A 27,903-nucleotide genomic window follows, 5' to 3' on the forward strand; every position below is an offset into this window, starting at 1 on the left:
TCGACAGCACGTGAACTGACAGCACCATAAAGTGAACAAGGAAAGCCTTTATGTAGGGACTGACTACCGGGCTGAAAGCTCCTGCAACAGGCGAAAGAGTGATTGTCACTCACGCAGGTAGTGACGTTGACTTCGTGTCCGGCTGCGTGGACGTGTTCTGTGAGAAGAAAAAGGGGGACCACCACAATGAAATGAACTCGAACAGGTTTGGAGCATGGTTTCTTCATCTGCTGGACCACATCGAACCTAACAGCGTGATTGTTATAGACAACCCGCCATACCAAAGCAGAAAGGCTAAAGCTGTTTCCACAACGGCAACAAATAAAACCGAGATCCAGCAATGGCTCTCTTCTAAGAGCCTATAGACTGGACTGCCATAATGAAGAAAACAGACTTTCTCAGTATTGAGGCAACCGTGAAAGATCGCTGCATAAAGTGCAAAGTTGACGTCATGGCTATAAACTCCCGACACAGAGTGCTGAATCTCCCATCGTACCATTGTGAACTAAATCGCATAGAGTTGGTATGGGGACGTGTCAAACAGGAGGTCGCCTCCGATGACATCACATTCAAGCCCAATGACGATGAGCGGCTCTTTAGGGAAGCAGTCGACAATTTAGTAGCAGACCAATGGCACGACTGTGTACAGCACGTAAACAAAACGGATGTGAAGTTTCAGGAAAGTGATGTCCCAAAGTCGAACCTCGATTCAGTCATCATCCCCCTCGATGCAAGCGACACGGTGCAGGCGAGTGGAGACGACGACGAAGCTGGCGACCAGGACGAGGGTGAGGAGATCTTCGGTGATCCCTGTTTAGCCTTTAGAATGAAATTAGCAATAAACTAATGTCCCTCAAGGAGATGTGCTCTACTGACAATGGCTAAAACTTTGGTCTCTGTTTGTCACACCCCTGAACACAAAACGGTTCTTTTCAGGACCATTCATATACTGCAAAGTCGGATTCTCGGATTCTCGACTTCATACATGCCTAATCCCCCCCCCCCCATGTCTAAAGTTGTTGTCGTAATTCTATCTTTCATTACGTAATAGCCTTGTTCACAGCTTCTTGATGTCTCTGAAATCTGCACTAAATGTATTCCACTGCACCGTGAATCACCAGTACAAAGTTTCACCGGACCAAGAAAACGTTCACAGTTCCACTGGACTCACTAATTTTCTCATCTAAAGCAGAAGGGTCGGACGCTATTTTGGTTTCCTGCTTTCTAAACATATATGTATAAAGTTACACTTTGAGCTCAAATAAAATGCTTACTTTTCATCCAAGAAAAAAGACAGTGCTGGCGCCATGCTGAAAGCGGAGCAATGTTCTGCAACCTGACACCGCGCGTAAAATTTTACTTGCTCACTTCATGCATGTTCAGTTTTAGATACACTTTATTTCGAGCTTAAAACATTATATTCAGCCCCGTCTTTCATTGAGATGGCTCCGTAGAATGCAGTGATCAGATCTTCGGGCAGAATATGGAAAAGTAAACTCACAAAATGCCATCCAAACGCCTTGGGGCCGCTCTGGCAATAAGTGAAGAAAGATAGAGCTACTACTTCTGTGTTCGATCTACGCGCAAGCATTTGTATCGGGGTCATCTCTTGATAGGCTTACAAAATAATCATTGAAAGCGTTTGCTACTGCTTGATCCGTTAGGTCCGTATCATTCAGGCGTATTTTTTGGATATGTTTTATGTTATGTGAACGATTTAGAGCATTGGTAAGCTTTTTCCATGTGACGTCTGTCCTCATTGATGATGATATAAAGTAGTTACTAAAGTTCCTTGCTGTAGCTATTTTTATTTCCTTTGTAAGTCTATTTCGATATGATTTGAAAACTTTAAGGTTTTCAGATTCCCTTGTTTCCACAAACTTCTATACAAAACATTTTTTCTATTAATTTTAATAAGAAACTCTGGTGTTACCCGTGGTTTACGATTTCTTTTGGTCAATCTAACAGATTTATAAGGAAAGCACACTTTATATAGTTGCTGAAATTTGTTTAAGAACAAATTATATGCTTCGTCAGCGTACATTTCATTATAGACTTCGTTCCAGTCTAGTTCCGAGATTTTAGTCCTAAATTCACGAAGGTTATACTCAGTAATATTCTGAAAGATCCTCGAAATCTCTTCCTTGTAGTTTTAGATATTTCCTTTTTGACACACAAAAATATTCATAGATGATCACTTATATCTGTGCTAATTATCCCCGATTTTACGCAGCGTAATTCAAAATTTGTTATAAACAAATCGAGCAAAGTTGATGATTCTGCTGTAATTCTGGTAGGTGAGGTAATGACATTCGTACAACCACTACTGTTAGTCAGTAGTTCTAATTGTCTGGTGAAGTCCACGTGATGTCACGCCATTTCACTGGTGAAAACCCAGAACAATCCGTCGCCGGCCGAACTTGCTTTACTTCGGTTCTTGAGGTGAAAGCGAATCTAGACTTGGGCATGAATGCACTAAATATTGTGAGGGTACGCTTTGATTCAATAGGCACGTTTATTTCTGACCGAAATTTCGTATCTTTGGTCGCTTTCTCGTTTCTCCCTGCTCGAGCTTTTCTTATGAAACACGAGTCCTGGCTTCAGGCAGAGCTGCTGCAGCGATCTGAACTCGCGTCTCCAGCAAAGCCACAAAAAAATATAATCGGCACCGAAGTAAAAATGCGCCCAGATAATTACATGTCCAAGCATATCAGGATCAGGAAGAAAATTTAGGCATCATCGTATAAGTGTTGCTGTGACACCTGCGTAAATTATTTATAGTCATACACGCAAGCCTGTGCAAGCTTATGAGTTAATTAAACGTAAAATTGAAGCCATAGGGCCGTTCTAGCTACCACTTGTGAATATTGACTCTACCGGCACACAAAGTAGTAGATCATCATATGCAAATGTTTGTCAGGCCATTGTAAAAACTTCACAGTTATTAAAAATATCAAATCGCGAGCTTTTTTTTATTTATTTTTTATTTTTTGCTGTTATGACGAAAACAATTGGCATAAAAACTATTAAGGTGCGGGGATATATTTACCTAGATAACAAACTTAGACGGTTACATTTAATTAACGTTTGTCAATCGCCTCCTTGTGCAAAATGTAAGACTCGCCCGATATCGGATTCACGCAAAGCGGGTCGCAAAATATACACGTCGGGGCGTAATATATTAAAAAAAACTCAACCAATTGATCGATGCTCCTCTTAGTGTGTTCCTCCTAATGTGTTCGGTTTTTTTTTTTTTTTCAACTTTTATAACAAGAAACATGTCACTTTAGATTGCAAGTTACAGCTATACTATTTGATCTACGTTTCATGCTTACAGCTCACCTCCTAAAGCTTCTTCCATCTAGTCTTGTTTGTTTGAAGTCTGCAACTTCCGCCTTTGAGACATGGCCCGCCTACTTAAATCTTCTGCGTCTCTCAAAGAAGTAAATCCTTCAGAAGTACGGCCGCCTCCCCGACATCCGTTGCTCTTCAGGAACTTTCGTGCACCCAAAACTATATTCCTTGAAAAAAAAGAGAAGTCTATGTATTGTTTTTGATGTTGTTGGCGTCGCCAACATTTCGAATCAATCATTTTGTATGGCAAAAATAGCAGCGGCGGCAAGCAGCGGCAAGCGGGGGTCACGAGGCATCCAAGCCTCATCTTATCGACGTGTGGACGGCATAGCGGAACAGTGCTCGCTCCAGAGTTTATAAAAGCACTTGAGAGAAAGCATATATATATATATATATATATATATATATATATATATATATATATATATTTAAATTCTAGGGTTTGGTCCGTTTTTTTGTATTTTATAGTCTTAAAAACCTCCAGACTAGGAGTTCTAAAGAAGAGCAACAAAAAACTATTGATTACACTATAAAAGCCACGTCGTGATGTAGACTCTGTGTGCGGTACTTAGAGGCAGGTGGTTTTCAGGGTTGGCAGCACAGTGCAGTACTTATTCTTCCACGTTAAATTTTACGAGAAAAGTGCTAAAATAAAAAAAACAAAACTGTGCATCTGGTGTTCCAAATAACTCTGTGCAGCAGCGTGCCCACCCTCGCGATTGCACATTTGAACACGGACCTAGCTACACTCCAGTCATTGACAGTTCAATGCATGCAAGGTTTGGTGACGCCTGAAGAGCTTGTGAACGCTTCGCAGTCAGTGATATTAGGAATTTTCTAGTAAACTGTTACCGTATTCCGCGTACCGCATTACCGGAGCCTTTGGGGCATGCATTTAAGCGTGTGCCGTAGTAATACAGAGACCGCGAGGCGCGCGCTTAAAAACATGCTTCAAAGGCTCCGGTAGTGCGATACGCGGAACAGAATAAAGTTTGCTGAAAAAATAGAGTTATTAGAATGTGCGCTAGAGGTTCAACTATTGCTAAGTGTGCTGCTGCAAATTGAAGCATAGAGCAACCAGTCGAAAATTTACTTCCGTTAATGCATTTCTATAGGAAAAGGAGTGCATTTTCTCCCTGCGCTCGATTATATAGGATAAATATCACGAATAATTTGTACGTAGTAGGTAGATTAAAACATTTTTCAGTCACGCAGACGAAATATTTGATCAGCCACTGCGATTTCATTTTAAATTCGTGGCAAGAAAAACGGTGTTAAAACCGCTTCGTACGTGTATTTATGTGCACTGTCAGACACTGTTAACGCGAACACAGAGTCAGTGCTTTCCAGCATTGGGAATATACGTGCTCAACGAACCAAGTGCATATGGAAAACCAAGAGAGACAGCAAGGACTACGCAGTAACATTGAATATGTAACTTCTTGTGCATGCAGACGATCAATGTAAATTGAAAGCCACGTAATATAGTCAGATTGCAATACATAAGTACCGCTTTATTTATTATGTTCATGAATATGTGCGAAGATGCTTGTTCTGCGTTCAAAACGTCACCCGCACTCTCGAAAAATTTAAGAACAGGAAGAAGTCTGAAAACAGGTGCCCGAATAAAGCTGCCCGACATAGGAAATAATAAACAGACACACATTTCATTGCCAAAGTACTTCATTCTCTTCGTTTCGAATGTTTTTTTCTTAACCGCTCGTGAAGATGTACGACGGAGTCAATGTCATATAGTTAGAGGCCGGGAATATTTGCAATATATAGGCACCACCGGAAAGCTTGCGAACCTCTAACACACTCTACGTTCCTTTCGATTGTTATTTCGCTTAGGAATCGTCGCTCGTTTTTATATACCTGCCATGGGAACGAGGTTTGGGCCTGAAATATAGCGAAGTTTAACATTGTCCACTAACAAAGAAAATGCGCCAACTAAAGCAATTACACTTTTACAATGTTAATAAAGGCACATATACTATACTGTACGACCCAAATAACAAAAAGCTATCTATGTTATTTTCCGTCGAAAAGACAAAATGCAGGCGCATTTTCCCAGAGGAATCTACAGGAGCATTGCTGTTTGCTTCTATTTGCCTCCCGGAAGTCGCATGGACACTAGCGCCAGCTGAACCTCTAGCGTACATGAGAATACCTCTACGGCTAAAAGTCCCTATTGCCAAACTAGCTGGTAACAACAACAAGTAACGGATCTTGAACGAAGAGGCTTGAACCAAATAAGTGACACCTCGAGTCCTGTAAGTTACGTATGAAAGAGGTTCGCAATTCATTCAAATATCGAATTAGAGCGCAGCTCTTGAAGTGGAGGAGGGAAAAGTATGCCTGTGTAACGTCACGTGTGAAGTCCCTCGTGACCCTCATGACGTCAAGCGGTTACGCTGACGGCGACGGCTCTCAACCCAGGTAGGGGCGCCTACGAGCTGCGCTCTAAAACCTGCACGCTCAATTCAGGGCAGAACAAGCTGCATGGTCGCCAATCTTCAGCGAATGAGAAACCTCATATTCACGTTCGACCCTGGAACTGCGATGTTCTCAAAGACAGGAATTATGAGCAACTGAAACGTCACGTCCAATGTTTAGGCGTACATTGCATTTTTTCGGGTTTAATTATATTTTGTGTTTTGTCATTTGCTAAGATCCTTGCATTGTTCATCGCGATTAGCTTCCTGCGTGTTTTTTTCGGATGGCCGAATACGAACCAGGCATAAAAGCCTTATGCATAAAAAACGAACCTTAAGATACAGCACAAAACGCGACACACACGCACACACACGCCTAAACGTACACACACACGAATTCACAAACACACGTACATGCACACATGTATAGATTTGTTAACGTGAAATGTTACAATCGATTTATACTATTCTAAACCAACAGATGGCGCTGGAGTCATCTAGGCTTGGGCACGAATGAAATAAATATTGTGAGAAGACGCTTTGATTCAATAGCTTACTCAAATTTCGCCTCTTTGGTCGTTGTTTTGTTTTTCCTTGCTCGAGCGTTTTATGAAAGACGCGTCCTGGCTTCAGCCGGAGCTTCTGCAGAGATATAAACGCGCATTCCCAGCAAACCCACAACAAAAACATAATTGGGACAAAACAAACTCGCGAAGTAACCGCTTACATAGGCTTTTACGGTATTGAGCAACTTATGTTATCAGTACATATCGTATTTTAACGGGGAAGAGGTTGTAATTCATGCAGCCGTGAACAGCCTTTGCGTGTCATAGCCGTACCTTGCCGTGCCGTTGCAAAACCTCACTACTATTTAAAGATTTATTACGAAAATATTCTAACTATGAAGCCGAGGGTGAAAAATACAGAATTTACGTATCATTCTGTTTAAGGAGGGAGAGGGTGGGGAATCAGAACACGCTATGGATTTATATATTTTTCTCTGAATTTAGAAAAGGCCGAATGATCAGCCTACAAATTTCAAGTTCTCAAAGTGGAACAGGAATAGAATTGTTTGAAAGTCTACTGAATAGACAAAATCCCCACAAAGAAAAAAAAAATAATAGCCCATATTTCTAGTCAAACGCAAGAATATACATACCAACATACAAGTCCTAGTGTTCTTTCAGAATGGTGTTCGGATCTTCAATTTCAAGATTTACGAGCTGAAAACAAATAACGTTAAAAAGTTAAAAAACAGCACTTTTTTTAATTTTTGACGTTTTTAATAGAGTACGACGTAAAAGGCGCGCCTGGAATCGCATCCCGAGAAACAAGGCAAGCAATAAAACGCATCTTGGCGGCGCTGACTAGAAAGGCACTGCACGCCCCGCAACCTAATACCTCCGAGAAGACGACCTGCTCGAACGCCCGAAACCCGAAGCAAGGCTCGGCCGCACGGAACCTGCCGGCATGCTTGCACTTCGTCCGGGTCCAAAGAGAAAAAAAGAAACAGGCACGCCACGCGAACCGTATGACGCTAGATCGGATTCCTACGGCCTTCGGTCTTCGGCTTCTGCACCGTGGAGGTCCCCACATTCCTGTCGCATAACTCCCAACTTTCTTTCCCTAAACCCAGTCTTCCCTTTTCCCAGACTCCCACGTGCCGCCCTGTTTCAGTAGGTGTGTATCGGCGTCCCCCATCTTTTTTCTTTTTTTTTTTTGTAACTTGGGTACGTTGTCGCCATCCCCCGTTTCTTTTCCTTCGTAGCCTTGATGCGCTGTCCTCTTTTTTCTTTCATCTTGTTTTGTTGTCTCCTGGTTCCTAAGTCGTGGGGAAAGCGCCCGCCAGTTTATTGCATTCCAAGCCAGAAGCATCACCCGAATATTTGTTTTTTTGGTATTGTTCTTTGCTTTTCTTGTCCTTGTTTACTAAGGAGATGTGCGACAAAAATCAAACATGTTTAGGACGTTAGTAAAGCAGTTGCGTGTGTCTGTGTGTTTTCAACTCCGTTTTCTTTTTCGAATTCGAAGTCGTTTTCAATAATGCATAACTCGAACTTAAACACGATTCGAAGGACTTCGAATCATGTTCGAAATCTTTCGCTCATTGTGTTCACAGTTTTTGGTTTTGTGATTCGTTTTTTTTGTTTTTCGGATTCGTACGGTTTCACGCCGTATTGTCATTGGTCGCAGATCAGTGCGGTGAGCAAGTCGTCTGCTTCCTGCGCAGGAGTTGCGGTGACGTCAAAACGACGCCGAGCTCTGATTGGCTGATTCAGAAATATAGTGGGTAGACCTCAAGGCATTTAGCATTGAGCTCTACCCACTATCCTTTCGATCAACGCTGCGTCTAACGATACGTCGGACGTATCCTGAACCCAAGGTCTAAGGATACGTTGGACGTACCCAAGACCCGGAGTCTGTGGGCATAGTGTGTGTTTCGGGGTGTTCGGGGCACCAAAGTCGTATGCCGTGTGCGTCGCCGACTTCGAACTCAACGGACTCAGTCGAGCTTCGAGGTAATGTCTAAAAGAGAGTACGAAACTGACGAGACATGAAACGCCATGCGCCGTTTCCGGTCGTTTCCTTGTCTGGCGGTCGAAGTTTCGTTTCGTGAATTTCGAGAGCAATGTTCGAGAGAGAGAGTACGAAACTGACGAAACATGAACCATCGTGTGCCGTTTCCGGCCGTTCCTTTCTCTGGCGGTCGAAGTTTCGTTTCGTGAATTTCCAGAGCAATGTTCGAGAGAGAGAGTACGAAACTGACGAAACATGAACCGTCGTGTGTCGTTTCCGGCCGTTTTCTTTACTGGCTTTCGAAGTTTCGTTTTGTACAGACGTGCAAAGCAAGCCCTGTGTGAAAAAGGATAGGCGGGTGACGGCTTCTGCCTACCGATTTTTGCGCTTGTATGATGAAACATTCCTGCACATCAACGTTACTGAAACACTCAGTTGGAAAACTCATCCTCGAAACCTGAGTTGCTCACGTCCACCGATACCGAGCTAAAAAAGATAACAGCGCCACCCTTTAGCGAGTCACTGAATGTTCCCAGAGTACCGAAACTCCCAGGCTCGAGGTACCAAAATGGCGGATCGATCTTTTCCTTTAGTGTGGTCACCATAATCTTTTAGAAAGCATGTTTTTTGCGTAGAAACAAAAGAAAAAAGCTCTTCTTGTGTAAGCTCTTATTGGAGATTAGTACAAAATGAAGGTGCAATACCTTTTCTCAGGTCTCTAGTTTACAAGGTTTTGTGGCGCAATTAGTATTGTTTTTATACAAACATGCATCAGTGGTGATTTTTGGTAGCGTGCCCCAACCTCGGCGCGTCGTACCTTCGATAGTAATTCGCTGCGCGTCCGCTTGGGAGACGGGGGGTTGATATACCGGAAACCCTTTTTACCGTGTATGTTTCGGCGCCAAAATGGCCGATTAAAGCCAAAACAGAACCAAAACACTAACCGACACAGCCGTGCAGTTCCTTGAGTGGCCCTGCGGGAAAAATGGCGGCGTTGCGATCGCCGTTAGCTCGGTTCTGGTGTATGAATCGGTGCCACTTTTTCAGAGCAGGCACTATGGCAGTTTCTCAACTTAAATGTTCTAGTAATGTGGGTTTACATGCACCTGCTGACGTAAAAAACCGACAAGGAGCGAGAAATTCCTAGCAGCTTTCGGTTTTTTCCCCATCAATGACCCTGAAAATGCAAAAACGGTGCTACTAATCCAACGAACTGAAAACGAGTCAGCTCAGCTTCCAGTGCATTCTACCACCAGTAAGGAGAACTGCCTTGACGTCACGTGCAAGCCATGTATACCAGACTAGATTACCCTATTGTAGGTCTGCTACATATACACCCCGTGCAACGCGACCGGCGCGCTGCCGCGCGGCCGTTACCGAAAATAGGCGGTGAGAACCCCAGCGAAACTAACCATGCACGCCGCGTACTTCGGTACGCATTGAAGTCGGAGCGGTGCGGTTGCGCTGGGTTGACAGCATGAACTGCTGCGTCGTCAAGTGCTCCAATATTTATGCCTCGTATCTCGTGAGGACAAAGCTTCACAGTTATTCAACTCGCCGATGTTTGGTGGGACAGCAAAAATAATGAACCCGTGCCGTACGACGCGAGAAATTTGGTCTCCCGATCATGTCTGTCGGCACGCCTGATATGTTCTATACTGCCGCTTTGCGCTCTGCAGTTATTTTCGTACCAGTAACGCCTACATATCTTAGTGCCTATGGGACGAACTGAAATGCCATCCCACACTCGCGGGTATGCAATGCCAATTTCGTTGGAGGAATTCCCTTCAGAGAAGCTTCGTCCCCGTCGATGATATTTCCGGACAAGCATGGCACGCAGTCTGTTCTTCATGAAGAAAGATTAGGACGGCCCAAAAAGTGGCAAATATGAATCTAAGGGAAACTACAATGACTTTTGGAATCACTGGACAATCGGCTTTTGAGTATGGAGATTTATGTGGTGTGCTTCCTTTTTTGGAGCAGCCTCCTTTTGGTTGTGGAAACACCGGCACCCCGAGTCCTGTAGACAACTATTCTTTTTTCTCAGCTTTGGAGCCACCTATAGCAATGTTGCTGGAAGTACCGTCCACTGCTCTCTTCCTATCAGTAAAAGTGTGCACCTCCCACGACGAGTGGTATTCTTTCGACAGCCTTTGATGGTTAAAACCGGTTCCCATTCAGTTACGCCGCCCAAACTAAATTTCCACGTGGCTTCGCTGTGCCACCTCTTTTTGGTATATTAAGTATTGTGTCAAGTTACGGTCGTGTTCAAGAACCTCTGTGTCCAATTCTACATTGAATATCCCGTACAGTTTTATTCTTTTATTTGTTCTAAACATCACTTTTATACCTGCTGTCTTAACTAAACTTGGCACACTTAGTGCATAAAGTTAGTGAACATCTCACTCGCCTCCAAACATCATCGTCCACGCACTCCTACTGTTTTAGCGACGAGCGAAACAAATTTCCTACTGAGACAGTGGTGAAGACACTTTTCCTTAGTGAACATCACACTGGCCTCCAAATATCATCGTCCCAGCAATCCTATATTTACAGCGACGAGCAAAATAAATTTCCCACTGAGATCGATTACGATGGCGGCCATCTTGCTTTTCGCAAAACTGCTTAAACCCCTTTTTCGACCGCAACTAGAGAAATTACCCCTATTAACGACTCAAACTCAATATATAAGAAGCGTAGAACAGCTAGATGTCCTTCTTAACTCTGCTCCAGCGTTCATGCAACGTCACCCTCAACGCAACGGCTCAAAATGCAAAATCTTCGTCCGTGCGCGCTTGCGCCGCCACAGCTTGACATGCGCGAAGGCGCCGCAGGCTGCTGAACGCGCCTCACTGTCGAACGCCAGCTCCTTCGCTAGCGGCGCTACGCGCGCTTTTCAAAGCGCCCCCTATAGTTCCCGCACGGAGCGTATAAAATAATCATTTCCGACAGGATTATTGGTCACGCGTGCGAAGCATATGCACCCTCTTTGTGATAGTACCACTATTTGTTGCGGGTTATGATGATGATGGGTTGAGGCTACTCAAACTGGATTAGAATGGATTGACCTCTAACGAACTTAAGTTAATCGAACTTTTTTTTTTTTTTTTTTTTTTTTTTTTTTTTTAAATCCTAGTCGTAAATGCAAGTACGAGAAAGCGCGACTCGCGAGCGTGGAGCAGGTGCGTCCGACGGACCGTTGGCCATTCACCGGCTACGTCCGACGTATCTTTAGAGTCTGGGATCGGGATGGCGTCCGACGTATCTTTAGACACTACGTTCAATCAGAGCCAATCAGAGCTCGGCGGCTTTGTGACGTCACAGCAACTCCTGCGCAAGAAGCAGACGACTTTCTCTCCGCCTAATAAAACGCTCAGGACTGGGCATGGCCCGCGTTTCTTAAGTTCTCTGGGAATACAAATGAAAAACAATACAAAGAATGCCAGCTACTTTACTTTCTTGCAGAACACGGAGGCAGCCAATCGCGGCTAACAGTAAATGGTTCCCAACAAGTTATAAAGTCCCCCCCCCCCCCCCCCCCCCACACACACACAATACGGCTATACTCGCTTTTATCTCAGGAAAAAACAAAGGAAGTTTTGCGTATTTGTCATACGCCGCGAGGTGTAGTTCTCACCAGATTTGTCGGAGCAAGGAGCGATGCTTTTTTGGCGTTTAAAACGTGAACGTTTTGATAAGATATATCTAATCTGTAATGCACCGACATATACCTTATTTGTCAAATGAAGGAGAAAATTAATAATTCGCGACTCCAGCGACCTATAGGGGGCGCCACTATCGGGCAAATATGGCGGTTGAATCCAGGTCGTGCCGTGCCATGTGCCAGCTCAACGCACAACGCTGGGCCACCAGCAAGTGAGCATTGGACTCAAAATTGGTTCCCCTGCGTTTTATCTTCCACGTTCCGAACCTGTGGCGATGTGCTGGGGTACGTGAACTTCCAGAGGCTTGACTTTCTTCGAGGAAACGAGGAAAGGACTGCCCACTGTCCTTCCACGGTGATGATGAACGTCGAGAAACAGAATGTCTGGCTCACGCGGTTACGTAGGTCGCGTGCAGAGCAACCTGAGTCACAAGGCGATACTACGGTTACGACACAGTCACCGGTAGAACTGTTCTGTCGCGCAAACCACCGACAACATGGAAACACGGAAGCCAGAAGAGACGAGCAGAAATCGCGAAGGGACCTGTTCCGCCCAGTTCAGTGTTTTTCCGCTAGGTGCCGTTCGTTTCGCTGGAGTCGCGAATACCCCGCGAATCGTTCTTTTTTTTTTTTTATTACGGTTTTTGAGGTGAAAACGGGTATGCGAGGCCAAATTTGTCTGCTTCTTGCATAAAGGTCAACGTTTTCAGATTACCTCAGTGACCTCAGTCGTGTAACTCCCCCCCCCCCCCTCACTCACTTCAGCCCGCCTCCTGTCGTTCGAAGCGCCATCTAGATATTCGTTTACGAACTGTGTGTTTCATAGGGTACGCTGGAACGCCATCTAGATGCTGCGCTTCGAAACTTACGTAGACCATAGAATACACTGCAGTTACCGAAGCAGCCGTGTGGCGCGTCTAACGACGGGAGGCGAGTCGTGGTGAGTGAGGGGGGTACTGCTCGTGCATGCAGCGTCTATGGGCAGTTTCGTAAATGAGCAAATTAATCTAAGAACGTTGGTAGAGATGGCGGTGATGTCAGAGGGACAAGCTCTGAATGGCTGCAGTAGGAAGGATAGTAGGTAGACCTCAAGGCAGCTAGCATTGAGCTCGACTCACTATAGGTTCCATCAAAGCCAATCAAAGCTCGTCGCTCTTACGTCACAGCAACGCTTGTGGAAGAAGCAGACAAACCTGCGCTTCATCGGAAACATGTGACTAGCGCCGGGACAGTGAGCACGACGTTTCACTTGCCCTTTGAATTAGTGTCTCGTGATTTCGGTAGATAATACCAACAAAACCCCAAAGATTAACTCCAATTTTATTTTAATCAAATACGGGGAAAATAGGAAAAATCCTGAGTTGGAGTTTTTCCACGAATAACAAAAAACTCAAGCTTCAAGGCTGAAAAACTTGTCTGCAGCTTCCTATTGTTTTTACTCGGTTTTTATTAAAAAAAAATTTGTCGGGGTTAATATTCGGGGTTTATCGGTATTTACCAAAAAAAAAAAAAGCCAAATTCCTTGCGTCGAAACCAAACACCTTATTTTCTTTCTTTTTTTTTTTTTTCTTATTGGCAGGATGTTCTCCAAGTATTCGGATCATGTAAACGACCCTTGCCCAGTGTCCTAGTGCATTTAAAATTAACCCCGATGAACCCTGACTTTTTTTTTTCTTGTTTATTACCAAATATTGACACTGAAAAGCACCGAACCTGAGTGAGAAAAACAAAAGTATTTTTTTGAAAAGAAAACGCAACCCGAATTCGGAGAATGCCCTATACACTGAAAAAACAAATCCCTACTTATTGTCACTTTGGGCATCGGGTAATTTTCTGACGTAATCACGTAATGTTCTTTTTTTTTTCTTTTGCTGAGATTATTGTACTGTTCGCCGTGACGGAATGTCTGCGTTCTGCACAATATTAAACTCGTTCTTTTTTAATGCTTTATTTCTTTCAGTGTAATGCTTCGGAACGTAAATATTGATTATGCGAAAAAGGCATTGTGCCTGCCAAACGGTCACAGCACACTCTGAAGGGCTGATGACCAGACACGAGATTCTGCAAGGCAGAAGATCCTCCTCACCATGGGGGAGGAGGAAACAGGCAACGGTGGACAGGGTATATGGGGGAGAGGAGGAAGCGAGGGAAAAGTGGAAAGCGCGAAGTGGTCGTCGGTCTTCAAGCCATGGTCAAATTGCTTACAAATATCCTACAAAAGACGGCCTGCGGATACTCTGCGGTGCGCGTTCCTTCCTTGTCATGTCACAATGGTTGATACAAAAAAAAACAATATCTGCAGACGTGTTCAAGTTCTGCACATGCAAAAAGCAAAACATGCTTTCCACATGATTGAGGTGTGTCCACAGATAATTTTTTCATCGTGTCTGCAGCCAACACTGTTATTTTTTTTTTGTGATGTATGGAGGCACGAGCTTTTTAACTGTGGCCTCATGACGTCGACGTAGTCGGCAAACCAAATCACAAGTGCTGTGAAAGCCTCGTGCAACTATACATATTCATATAAATACCTATATACAGAAACATTATGGGCAACATAATGTCTCAAAAACACCGCCTTTCATTAAATATTAGTCGATAAAAAAATTACCCGCGTTGTCACTTCCCATTAAAACGGGTCAACATCGAGCTCACTACAAACTAGGCATATCTTTGAGAAAACAAATCCTTTTTTTTTTCGTAAATTTATTTACTGTTCGGGCATCTCTAAAATTACTCAGCCTGATACCCTGTAATGACCGTTAATATACTCGGGGAAAAAAGGCAGACGCGGATGTTTCGGCTTCGTCGCATGCATGTCGTCCCGAAATTCGAACCACGCTGCACCCTCGAAAGGACACAAATCAACAGACGCGTCGATGTTTACAAAGCCGAACGCATTAATCCTCTCGAAGCCGCGTGTTACTACCGCAAAACACCCCAATGAAGACACAAAAACATCGGCAGCGAAGTGTCAACCAAGACCGAGACTAGTCGCGACAGGCACTGCGAATACACACAAACAGACACACACACACAGACGCACACTGGCAGGCAACACGCGCAAAAGACCTACAGCGGCGTCAAAACGCCCTTAAAAACTTCAAATCCGCCCGACCCTGCCTCCGGCCGTTCCTCTCGGGTTTCTCAGCCCCGAGGAGAGTTTGCACTGGCTGCCTCCACTTACATCTGGGGGCTGGAAGAAGCCGGCGTCCAAATCCCTTAACCCGCTTAAGGACCCCGAGCAACGCGCCAGCTCCGATAAGAGGCTCGCCGACACACTGCAGCAACAAAATTGAGCGCAGAGAGCGTCTTAGCGCGCCTCGCGCGCTCGTGTAGGGCGGAATGGTGTGCCCGGATTTTTAGAGTGCGTCCAGCCGACACCACTTTAGAAGGGCCCGCACTTTTCCCCGCCACACGTCATCAGATAGCGGGTTCATGCAGTGGAAAGCTATGGTGCCACCCGGAGCCCGTCTCCGACCCATGTGTTCATCGCGTTCTAAATGAGCAGTCCCTCGATTTTCGCTTGACGCCGCCAAAGAAGTGTCACGCTCTTTGACGGCCGCGATGCTGGCGGTGTCACAACAGCGGTTGTGACTGTGGCAGACGCCCGTTTCTGTCGCAGGTCACTCTCCAGTTCGACGGCCCACGGGAGCTCCTGCAGTCGGGCGTTGAGACGCAGCGACAACAGTGACGCTCGCGTTCGCTCGCACTTTCTGCAGAATACTCCCGTTTCTGCGCCGTCATTTGTTGCCACCTGGGGACTACTTTTGTTGTACGGGCGGGACAGGACGCTACAGACGCCAAGTGAAGACGCGTGTTTCAGGCACAGTAATACCGCCTATGCGAAGCACGCGTTCGTCTGCTTCTTTTGCATGGGTTGTGGTGACGTCACTAAGATTCCGAGCTCTGATTGGCTTGATTGAAAAGATAGTGGGTGGACTTCAGTGCTAGACGCCTCGAGGTCTACCCACTATTTTTGCAATCAGACAATAAGAGCTCCGCATTCTGTTATCATCCCAACCCCTGTCCACGAAGCAGACAAAATTTCGCTCCGTATATTTTACAGCGAAGCTGTTTATGGCTAGGGTTCTCTGGATTTTTCGTGTGCGTGACCAAAAATTCAAAGCTCGCAACGCCTCACACGCCACACACGCACGCCTTCGCCGTATAAAGTATTCGAAGTAAACAACCGAAGTTAAGCGTTGACGAACACGCGTGCAAGATGCCATTTGTTTTAGGCTTTTGCTGTAGAACAGTTACCGCTGCAGACGCCGGCACGTGCGGCGCGTGGAACACCATTCCCTGCATTCCCCTTTATGCTTGGGTAACATAGCAATAGGTATCTTCAGTAGATTAGGTATCCGTAGGTACCATTTTTAACATCAGTAGACTCTCAGGTCGACGATAAAGGTTTCTCAAAGATTTGCCGCTGTGCGACCCGCGTCGGCCAAGTCTACGCTCGCACCGCCCTCTCTTTGTCGTCGTTTCAAGCGCTCGCGTGCCTAGTTTACTTCCGCTCTCCCGAGGTGGCGGTCCCGTCGCGTGTGTCTAGTTTCCTCCGGCTCCTCGGGGCGGGTTTGTGTCGTGTGCTAAACAGCTTGGCTGGTCTATCACCTTCACAGAGTGGAATGACTTACGTTTTTATTCAATCAGCCAATAAGAACACGGCGTTCTGAAATCAGCACAACCCCTGTTCAAGAAGCAGGCGAACTTGCGCTCCGCATAGCATGCATCAGCGTCGCCGCCAGCTCAACGTACAGTTTCACAAAGAGCGCGACGATAGGACGCGGGGACGGAAGCGTATCGACCGCTTCGCGCTTACTGCCGTCGAGCTTCGGCGGTGTTCGCCGCATCGGGTCGAAATGGGGATGCACACAAACGATGACGTCATGAGCGGGCCTTGTCTTCTGGGTGGCCTTGCCACAGCCGCTTGACGGGGTCACGTGGTTTATGGACCAGGTTTGCAACGCAAGATGAGAGGTGGTGGCGAAAGCGTGTGGCGCGGCCCCATCAGCCGCTTTTCTCCTCGCCGCGCGACAACTCGCGCACGTGCCTGGGCATTCCTTCCATGCAGGAGACGTCGTCCGCCATTAAATAGCGGACGATCTCGATTTCTTCGCGTCGCTTCCTCTCTGATATCTGCGCTCTCCAGCGCTGAATCGGAGACGCCGACTTTTGGCGCCCCAAAAACATAATTATTTCCGTGCGTCTTCGTTTTCCTCTCTTTCTTTTTGTTTTTTAGCCACCAGATTCTTTCCATTTCTACATCCCCGAAGACATGTAGTTTCGGGTTTCTGGAGCGCCGCTACCGTTTTTCGTCGCCGTGACATTGAAGATTAGTCCTGGGTGAGGTTGAAAGCCCCGTTGCTGTGATTTGTTCTGGCAGCTTAATTTGAAGTTGCTTTGCAACATTCTTTGGACGGAGATTTGTTTTTGTCCGTCTAGTCTTATTGGGTTGTTGCGTCATTAAAGAGTGAGATGTACTTTCGCTGCTGTATAATTGATACCATCGGATCACGCCATACTCGAACCTAGCGTACAAAACGGAGTATAACACCAACTCGACATGTGTAATATTTCTTAGTCTTAACAGGGTGTTTGATTTTAAGGGCGACTTAAACGACTACATCACTCTTCTAAACGCCATTGTGGGCAGGGCCTGCGGTGCTCTTTTTGCGCGCAATTTTTAAAGGGGGCTAAAAAAATAAGAGAATTTATTCAGTAATATCTCAATAACTCTTACATTTTCGTAAATATATTGAATTGGTACGGCCTCAAATATTAATGGTCGCCATACTCTTTAAAGGTATAGAACGTTTTGAAGTACACGTCTTTTACATTATATATATATATATATATATATATATATATATATATATATATATATATATAGATAGATATATATGTTCACAGTGGGAATCTCGGTAATTTGAACCCAAGGGGGACAAAATCTTTGGTTGAATAATGCAAAGTTTGGATTACCGGGAGTATCATTCCTAGAAACACATAGGACGAGACCTGCCGGTTCGTTTGAATTATTCACGAGTTCGAATTAAGAGAGTTTGGACTAACGAAATTCGACTGTGTAACAATGCACCTCTTCCCATGGTGCTTGCAGGGTTGCTGAAGTTGCAACAAATCTTCCACATGACGTCGAACAAGAAGCTGGACGTGCGGGTCGTGCGGCGCTTCATGAACGTGTCGGACGCCAACGCATTCCTGCACGAGATGGAGCTGGACGACAGGGAGTCCCGCAAGTACGTGGTGCTCGACAGCAGCGCCGAGGTGGCCAAGGAAATCATCATCAACCACGTCCGGGACCTGTACACCGGACGACGCAACTTCCACTTCCTTCTCACAAGCCTCGTGAGTGGTACCGCAGATTTCGGCATTTTCGCTCCCCCCCCCCCACCCCTCCAAAAAAAGAAAACGCCGATTTAAGGAATACCGTTTATAAGACGAGGCGTCCGCCTTTTCCCCTTCACGCCGTTACTAGTAACATAGCCTCTTGTATGCTCACAAAGCCTGGCAGTTCGACGACGGAGCCATTAAGTGCCCGATCGCAGATTTGGAGTGCAAGGGTCCGGTAGCACAGACCATCAAAGAGCCATTTCTCGGGAAACCTGGACGTCAGCGCACGGCGTTTGCAGCGGCGAGGACCCGAAACACACTTGTTCGCTCGCAAGAAGTGTGTTTCGGCGTCTCGCGGCAGCGGGGCGCCAGTCACGTGGCTCTGCTCTCATTCCTTGTCTGCCGCTCCACATTTTCCATTTCGGCGGCCGCTTCTCGAGGCGATCTGCCAGGCTTAGTCAGCATATAAAAGGCTGTGTTAGTAGATCCACTTAGCGACGACTAGCTTGCGTCAGCATCGAAGACAGCGCGTTCCGGAACGTCTCAAACCGAGTGCGACGCTAGCGAGCGGCGACGCCAGGCAGACCAGCCGACCAATTGTAATTGTATTACTATTACATTAATAATGTTCAAGCAAACATTACCGCAAAAGTTATGTTCACAACACTACCAACGCCGTAATCGCTTTTTTTTTTCTACCCGATCAAGCTGAAATAAACAGAAAATATTGAAATTGTTTTAATAAATAATTGTCTAGACTGTATAAACATTCATTGAAATATTCAAATGCAATATGTCCAACTTCTCTCGAGACAACTGGAGGCGCACGGCGAGCCAGTCCTGAAGAAAACATACCGCATAACGGACCCCTGAACGCCGCTACGAAGTTCTAGACGTACAGGGCTAGATTGAACAGAAAAGGCTAGCGCAAATCTCTTGTACGAGACGCGACTAGTGTTTCATGACGCACTTGGGCGTTTCCGTTCGTATACACGGAGATGTTTCATTGATTTTATGCCAAGGAGACCACACGGAATACAATATTTACTCAAGTTTATGAGCTTGACATTGAAATGAGCAGTGACAAAGCGTTATCTCCGAGCATCATAAAGACAATATGTATGAGAGTAAATGCATAACAATGCAGTCAAAAATACTAACCCAGCAGAGAAATTCCGAAACACAGAACACGTTTCTTCGCTTCCCGGCGGCATCGAATGGCTTGCTCGACGAACCTGACGGCGCCGAAGGTCTCTCCTGTACAAAGTGCACCGTCTCGACATCCTTTCTACACCCCTCGAGTTAACTCCTTCATCGGCTGTGGCCATAACATTCCGGCAAACAGATTCCCCACCTTGAACTCAAACCACCAAACCAATCTCGCTCGGCGTCATACCGCCAGTTCTAGACACCGTCGTCGTTCGTGTAGCTAGCTGAGCAACCGTTGCTGTTGCCAGTTGAGATGGTGATTTCACGCATTCCGTGTCACTCATGAGCCATGGGGCTTTGAATAACTTCGCAGACGACTAGAACATTCTCACGAGAACGTTCGAGCCGCACACAGCACCGAACTCAAACCGAACAGACCAAAGGAACGGTCGACATATTTGCTTTTCCGTAGCTCGCCGCTATGCGCACCGGGCGCACCTAGGGTGCCTAGATGTTTCCGCCGCTCCGCTGTTTAGGGTGGCGACAACGTTTGTGATACCTGTTGCCGACAAACCAGTGTTGCCTGCCTCGTTACCATGGCAGCCTCCGCTGTTTCGTCGACCATTTTGTCACACTCGCCAGTCGTGCGCTCGCGCTACTCCGCTAATCCTCGTTAGGGCTAGGGAGCGCCCACCGCTCTCGTTCCGACGGCGAGGTTTCGGCGTGCGATGCCGGTCTGTTGCGTTCCATTTTGTCGAGGGGACTCACGTTTCGATAAACGCAACGCATACTTCCTGCTCGCAACCTCTAAGTATCAAACACCCGAATAAAGAGAGCGACAGCCACGACGACCGCCATCCCGCTGAGCCTCCGACTCGTCCGACTCCTCTTATGAACGGAAGCGGAAGTGGCCTCACAGTGTTGCCGGTGTGTCGAAACTACGAAAACTCAACGTTGTGTACGTTTAGCCAAATAAAAAGTGGGTCAAAATGGCGGTGGGAGAGGATCTGGGAAAGGGTAACAAGAAGTTGGCGCCACCGTAAAGCGGAGCGGAAACATGTAGGCACCCTAGGCGCACCATGCGCAAATATCTGAACCGACCAGGGGCTCTAAACTCGTCAAACACAAAGTTGGGGCCGAAGTTCACGGAGCGCACCGATGGGACTATAACGACGATGACTTCGCACTTTTGTCGCCGGCGTCCAATCGGCGCGCTTCGCGAACTCTCGGCTCCAACTTTGTGTTTAACGAGTTTAGGGCCCCAGATCCGAGCAGAGCCGAGTCGCGCCGCTAGACGCGTACGTCACAGTGACGTAGGGACGCCAGCACCGGTTGCTATGATACTGACGCTCGGCGCCTGTTTTCATCGCTCGTGCGGCACTGACCTCCCTCCGCAGAGGGGGCGCTGCTGTCGGCACGGCGCATGCGTAGACCATTCCCTTTGCGCGAATCTGGGCTCGGCTCATCCGCAGTGCATGCCCGGTGTGGGCAAGCGCAAACGCGTTCGTAAACAGTGTTTTGGTCTATACGCACCAACGGAAAGTACGGTAGGCTGTCAATTTTGTTCTTTCTGATTACCGCAGGTCATGGACGAGTACTTCAACAACCAAATCCTCGAACTCGGCGTCATCAACGTCACCGGATTCCGGATGCTGCAATCAAATCGAGACGAGTTCAAGATCTTTCACAAGTCGTGGGAAAAGCTGGACCACAGCAAATGGCCCGGCGCGGGAACGGCATACGTTTCGGTACAGAAGTAGACGTCACTTTTAAAACTAGGAGAACAACAACAGCCGTCTCCTTTTTCCAACATATCAATGGAAGGCTTTTATTAGTGTAAATACATGCTACAAGTCACTGAGACACCATGTAAGCCCATAGTCAATATGGCTTGTTTGTGCCCATGTTAATAAAATGTTACGATGGCAGACGCTGATATTGAAGAAATCAAAATACGTAAAACTAACGGAATGTCGCGTTAAGAAAATAGGTACCGTAGAAAAAAAAAGCACGCGAAAATTAAATTAACGCAATTCTAACAGCGACGAAAATAATTATGTGATAAATAAACGAGTGTCAAGATTAGGGGAGACCTATCTTTTTTTACAAAAAGGCGGTAATTTAGAGAATTGTTAAAGTTTTGTGAATTTATCACTTAAAGCATTTTAGTTCTTCCCGAATTTTAATGAAGTTTCAGACTTTCACAACTATAATATGTGTTCGCTAGGCTAAGTTCAAATTAAACACCAGCCCTGTCTATGTTTGAGAAGATTTTAGCTATTCGACGCGTTTAGCTCGACGCAAACTACTGGAATACGGGAGGAAACAGAAAAACGCGTTTAAGCTAAGCTATAAAAACACTTTTTGTTAATAGCAAGTGTTATATGTAAAATGAAATCAAAGACTGCATTTACAATGTAGCCACGCATTGTCGCCAAGTTTCTTCTGGGACAGATCTAACCGATTTTTAAACGGAGTCTACTTCTTGTATGTCAACCTAACAATCAGCAAGGTGCAAGAAAGCGGTTTCACCTGTTTCAAATGTTCTCGATTTGTTTACTACTATTCACAGTCTAATTCTTAAACGAGATTAATTGTGCTCGGTTGCTGATTCATGCGATGCTGACATCATCCCTCTCACTAAGACGTCGCTTCCTAGGGAATGACTTATAGCATGTTGTTTGTTGCAGAAAAACAATTCAACGCAATCGGCTGCGATAGACCTGACAGGAGCTTTCGGTGGTGTTCTATTGGCGGTTGTCGATTGAATAGTTCCTTGCCCTTTCATTGTAGCCGGTAAACTTGAGTCTGTTTCGTTTTCCGTTTCTTTTCAACATAAAGAAACGATAATGGCTCTATGCCCTCGACCCCCCCCCCCCCCCCCCTAACAGTTCATTTGTGAATTTGTTATATAACGCCATTAACCAAGTTACCATGCGGTATTCAAAATTCAGACGTGTCAATTATGTTAATGGGTGATTTCAGTTTCCCCCAACATTACGTGGCCTAATGAATGTCCTGTTTTAAGCCCTTTCTGATCTAAAGCTAACGAGTTTATTGGACTCTGTTCTGATTTCAGCTTTTCTCAACTAGTCTCAGAGCCCGCTAGGGTTGCAACCATTTCATCAAATACACTCAGTTTCGTCCTAACAACACATCCGTGCCTCATATTGTAACGAAGAAAATTAGGTCGTACCCCGCACCTCCACCACTTTTGTAACGAAGAAAATAACTCGTCCCCTTCTTCGTTGATGAAAGATGTTGATGTTAACAAACAACACTGTTATTTAAGAGATCTAGACAAAGACTCTTTTACATCACTTTGAACATTATATAATTTGAGATTAAACTTTGGGGGGGGGGGGGGAAATAATTCCAACCTAAGGAAATTTTCCCTGCCGTCCTCCCTGACCACACACACCTTCAGCGGGGGCCCCGACCACAGCCAAACTCGGCAAACACAGTTCCACACAAAGGCGGGCGAGCCGAACTCCTCCACAGCCGTAAGGGGGACCAAGTTTGCGAGCTAGCGGGCGGACGGCTCCACAGCCGAAGGGGGGTCGGACGTGCAGGTTGGTTTTCCAGAGGCAGGGAGATGTCCAAGGCTTGGTATCCAGGAGCCAAGTGCCTTACGGCCCTTCGGTGGCCGCTCATATTCAGTTCAGCAGCATTTTGGGGTCCTCCAGTCCACCAATCAGAAAGTTTGGGAAGGACCAATCAAGAGGGGTTTTCTTAGAGCCAATCAAAGGCTCGGACCCTAAAGCAAATACGAACATTCCAAAACACGCGCATATACGAGACAGAACAGATTCCAAACGAAGCTCACAAGAGCAGCCATAAACAACAGAAAGTACATTCGTTCGTAGACAGAGACGTTACACAAACACATCGCAAAACCACCTCCGAAGTAGAGATCCCAAAAGCAAACATACACAGGACAAAACATTTCCAACGTGGGGTTCTGTAAACTATAAGTGTAGTGTTACAGCGTTCCCGTTCTCCCCCATTTGGGGTCCCCCGACCCCGGCAGAGGCCATGAGCCGTGCCGTAAAGACGAGTGAGCCCCCGAGGAAGGCCAAAAACAAAGTAAAACTGTAAACTAAAAACTCGCGCGAGCAAAACTTCGCGACAATATTATCACTAACATACGTGCCATGTCTTAGTGACCATTCAGGTTTTAAATTTTTGCTTTTAAATCTCGTTTGAAGAGCCTTAAATTCCCATAAAATATATTCGTGACTACGGGTGGTTCTCATTTGAACCCGTTCGCATTTCTACCTTCCTGTTTTTACCTTCTCATTTCAACCCAGCGCAAAACAACTTTCGCGTTTCTCCCTTTCTCATTTAAACCGTTCTCAAAACAAACTTTCGGGTTTTGACAATTCTCAAGACGACTTTTCTCATTTTAACCTTTCTCATTTTAAATTCTCTCAAAACATACTTTCTGGTTTTGACCACTGTCAGAAAAACCTTTCTCATTTTAACCTCTCTCATTTCGAACCCAAATTAATCCAACATCATGATCTCGCAAATTTCTGTGGTATTTATGGCGAATTCGGGTAATTAATTGCCTTCGAGCCCTTGCCTGTGGCACCGGAGATCAAAAACGCGCCAGCGGCGCATCAAGTGACGCTCTCCACCCGAATGCAAAGCACAATGAACTGGCGTTTTTACTTGACTGGGTCGCGAGTGAGCTCTGTTAACTTCTTCTTCAATCATTCTATGGTACCATGAGCACGCTGCATACGCCAACAACATAAATTACGACTCTTTGAGATGTGTGTAAACAGAAGCGGCTTCACAAATTTTTCCAAATATTGGCATTACGACAGTCCGCACAGCTGACAGAATATTAAAATATAAAATCAATGAAAGGGCAGATGCATAAATCGGTGTGGTGCTGCCCGCACGCGCGTCGAATTTCAATAAACTTCGTTTGGATTTTCAATTAACTGTTGCCACGGAGGCTTGCCAGCGTCGCTTTCCATATTCTGTTTACTGTTAGTGGAGAGTTTTAGTAGATCGTTCCCATGACTCCGATAACGATAGCCGATACTCCGCCACCGCCTCCCTTGCGCATGCATAGTATCGTTACCGGGGCTATGGGGGGTATCGGAACGATCTACTAAAACTCTCTAGTACCTTTTTTGGAATCCTCAGTCTTCTCATTGCACACCCTCCTTGAAATTTTAATGCGTGTTCAAGTTTCAAACTGCATCACTATGCATACTTTTTTTTTCAGTGGTGTAATAACTTGTTATTACAGAGCTGTAAAATAAAGTGATGTATGATGCAGCCGGTGTCTCAGAGCAAATATACCTTGCTCAGGCTGGATAAATTCTTCCAAAAAGGTTGACTTTCTTTGAAACATAAATTATCTTTCTCTACGTTGTTTTTGCTATCTTGTCTCAGAGCACAAAAGGGCGCCTGTCTCGATGGCTTCGTTTGCCACTCGAACCCGCTATTTGCCGCCTCAGCGAGCATTGTTTCGTTTGGTTCCCTATCCCGATTCGGATGTGACGATACCGGATACAGTCTGGCAGACAAGCTACCCGACCTCTTGGAGCTCGGGGAAACTTCTGCTGCCCGAAAAGCTAGCACCCGCCAGCCTTTGACCACGCGAACGCCCTTGCCGAAGATATGGGAAAACTTTTTTTCAGGGAAAATGACTACCCGAATTGGCCATTACAAGCAATAACACACGACTAGTACAATGATCCATCCGCTCCACACGACATCTTAACGACATACAGCGACAGAAGAGAAATGAAGTAGCGAATCTGCGCTAGCACTTTTGAATCCACGTCACTATGTGACTACGTCAACAGACTCGGGGTGGCACGCAGGCATAAGGAAAATTGTTTCATGTGCTATGCAAGAGAAGGTGCCGCTTCGCTTCATCTTCAACCTTCATCCTCAAATGTTTTTCCTTCTTTCTATACCTCACTACGGTGTTCAAATGACAACGGGTTCAAATGAGAAAGGGTCGAAACGCGAAAGGTTAAAACGCGAAGGGCGTTTTGCGAATGGGTTCAAATGAGAATGGGTTCAAATGAGACGGGTACAAATAAGAAAGGGTCGAAATGCGAAAGGTTAAAACGAGAAGGGCGTTTTGCGAATGGGTTCAAACGAGAAGGGTTCGAATAAGAATGGGTTGTTTCGAGATACACACGTGACTACAGCGGACCTGACTTTACGTCAATTAACTTGTACCTGTGTAAGTTTCTTGATAATTACTTACCTCAGTTTTCAAAACGCTCCGTTGAATCTAATGGCTGTTGTTTTAAAATGTTGTTGCATTATTAATTTAAGAATACATACCATCAAGGAAGATCTGATGCAACACAAACACCCCTTAGCTTAACGATAAATTCAGACGTCTGCAAAATAGAAAAAAAAGGAAAAAGACTGTTTCTTGCTTCCAAGCGATCACCCACTCATGCACGATGGGCAGCGTACCAAGTTGCAGATCATGAACATACAGCAGCTCTTACGGAGGCTAAGATACATTTCTGAAATCATACACGATATATAGGGTACCGTGTTTCTGGATAAATCCGAAAAAATTCGGAAAACACGCGCCTGTAAAATTTTTGGTCAATTCGGATTTATCCGATAAACTTCAAAATTCGATCTGCCAATGCCCCCCCCCCCCTCCCCCCAATAAACAATTTACAATTAAGTTTGATCAGCGCAAAGAGTCAATGGTCCCTGGAAAATTCCGCCACAGTTATCTTTCTAATTTGGATACATGGTTTTGCGCAAAAAAGACAGACACAAGAGAGAGAAACAAACACGAGCTCCCATCTTTGTTTCTCTCTCTTGTGTCTGTCTTTTTTGCGCAAAACCGTGTATCCAAACGGTCACCAACTCGCCCAACGACAAACTATTTTACAGTATCTTACTAATCTCGGATCATCACAAAAAGGGCTCTAACTGCTTATCTCGTCAAGGTTCAGGACGACATGTCATTGTACTTTCGGGTCAAGACGGGCGGGGGAGGAGGAAGCAGACGGAACGCTAAAGAGAGGAGGTTTCCCCCTCTCTTCTCCAGCGTTCTGTCTGCTTCCTCCTCCCCGGCCCTTCTTACCCTCGCCCTTCGTTCTTGGGTTGCAACGGACTATTGTTTGGGCCACACTATTTGTGTTTTAAGAGGAAGGAGAGGTTGTGTTATTCTAACAGTTAAAGATATGAACAAAATGAGATTGCATAAAATCGGAAGAGGGGCAGTTGCAACTTCCCTATTACATCCTTTACCACTCCACCTCGCGCGGCCACGGGGTAGCATGGATTGAGTAGAATAGGATGAATGGGGGTTTCCCAGCGACTACCTCCAAGAGTTTATTTTAAGGTATCGACGTTTGTCGAAGCCACAGATGTCTGAACCTTTTGCCGTGGGACAAATTAATATTGCCAATGGCAATGGCACCAACACCAAATCCAGCTGAAGAAATACTAATTGATAGAAGTGCATTCTATATTTATTTATTTTTTATCTAGCATATGTTTACACCCGTATATTATTTTTTTTTCATAGAAAATACTGTGAAATTAAGCTTCGAGCTTTGGAGATTTTGAAATAAAACAAAAATAAACTCCTATAAACTCCGAATTTTCGAGAGAAAAAAATAAACTCCGAAAAACACCCTCCGAGTTTGACGGAAAATAAACTCCGAAACCACGGAATCCTAACTATATATCATATCAGTAACTAATTCTAAACAATCTTGGAGCATGGTTAATCACAACTAGAAGCCTAACATTGTTGTTTAGTCATCTGATGGCATAGATATACCAATAACTGAAAGTGCAAGTGTATTACGTTATGTTTTTGTTATATCGTTTACAACCTCTAATGTTAAGCAAGTACTGGTATTGCCCCTTCCTGATTTTTTTTTGCCTACTGACCCAGTGGCAGTTAACGCGGTCGGTGTGGCGGTTAATATTATTAATATCAGCTTTCATTCTGCGCCGGAATAGATGATGTCTACAAAAAGTTCTTAAAAAAATTGACATGTATTGTTTAATCATTCTTTCAAACTTTTATATTTGCGCTCTTTTCTATGGCGCAGGCCCAAGCGATTAGGAGGTTGGAAAAGTGGTTCCTTTAGACGATTCTGGCGAAACACATAACCCATCTAATTATCGGCCAATTTCTTTAACAAATGAGTCATGAAAAATATTTGAACGTATCATCTTGACAGTATTCCTCTCGCTTCTGTGTCTGCTTACAAATATCTTGGTGTTCATATGACGTCTAATTTTTCTCGGAAGACTCATATCGAATACGTAATTAACAGTGCGAACCGTATGTTAGGATCCTTTTTTTTTTTTCTCGATCCGTTTTTATTAAAACTAACCATGTACAGAACTCGAATTCGTCCAAAAATTAATATATGCTGCTGCTGTATGGGGCTCGGCTCACTCATT

The 27,903-nt window shown here is 45.3% G+C and overlaps 1 protein-coding gene across 1 annotated transcript in view; it reads left to right on the plus strand.

Annotated features, from left to right (window-relative positions):
- Nucleotides 1-27,903, plus strand: part of LOC120845828 (glutamate receptor 1) — a 200,839-nt gene that overhangs the window by 135,812 nt on the left and 37,124 nt on the right. The window contains exons 5-6 of the mRNA XM_042289904.1: nt 18,092-18,339; nt 21,057-21,221. Coding sequence (XP_042145838.1) covers nt 18,092-18,339; nt 21,057-21,221 — 413 coding nt within the window. The remainder of the gene's footprint in view (nt 1-18,091; nt 18,340-21,056; nt 21,222-27,903) is intronic.

This window comes from Ixodes scapularis, unplaced genomic scaffold, assembly GCF_016920785.2.
Source record: "Ixodes scapularis isolate PalLabHiFi unplaced genomic scaffold, ASM1692078v2 PGA_scaffold13__105_contigs__length_92229423, whole genome shotgun sequence".
Lineage (NCBI taxonomy): Eukaryota > Metazoa > Arthropoda > Arachnida > Ixodida > Ixodidae > Ixodes > Ixodes scapularis.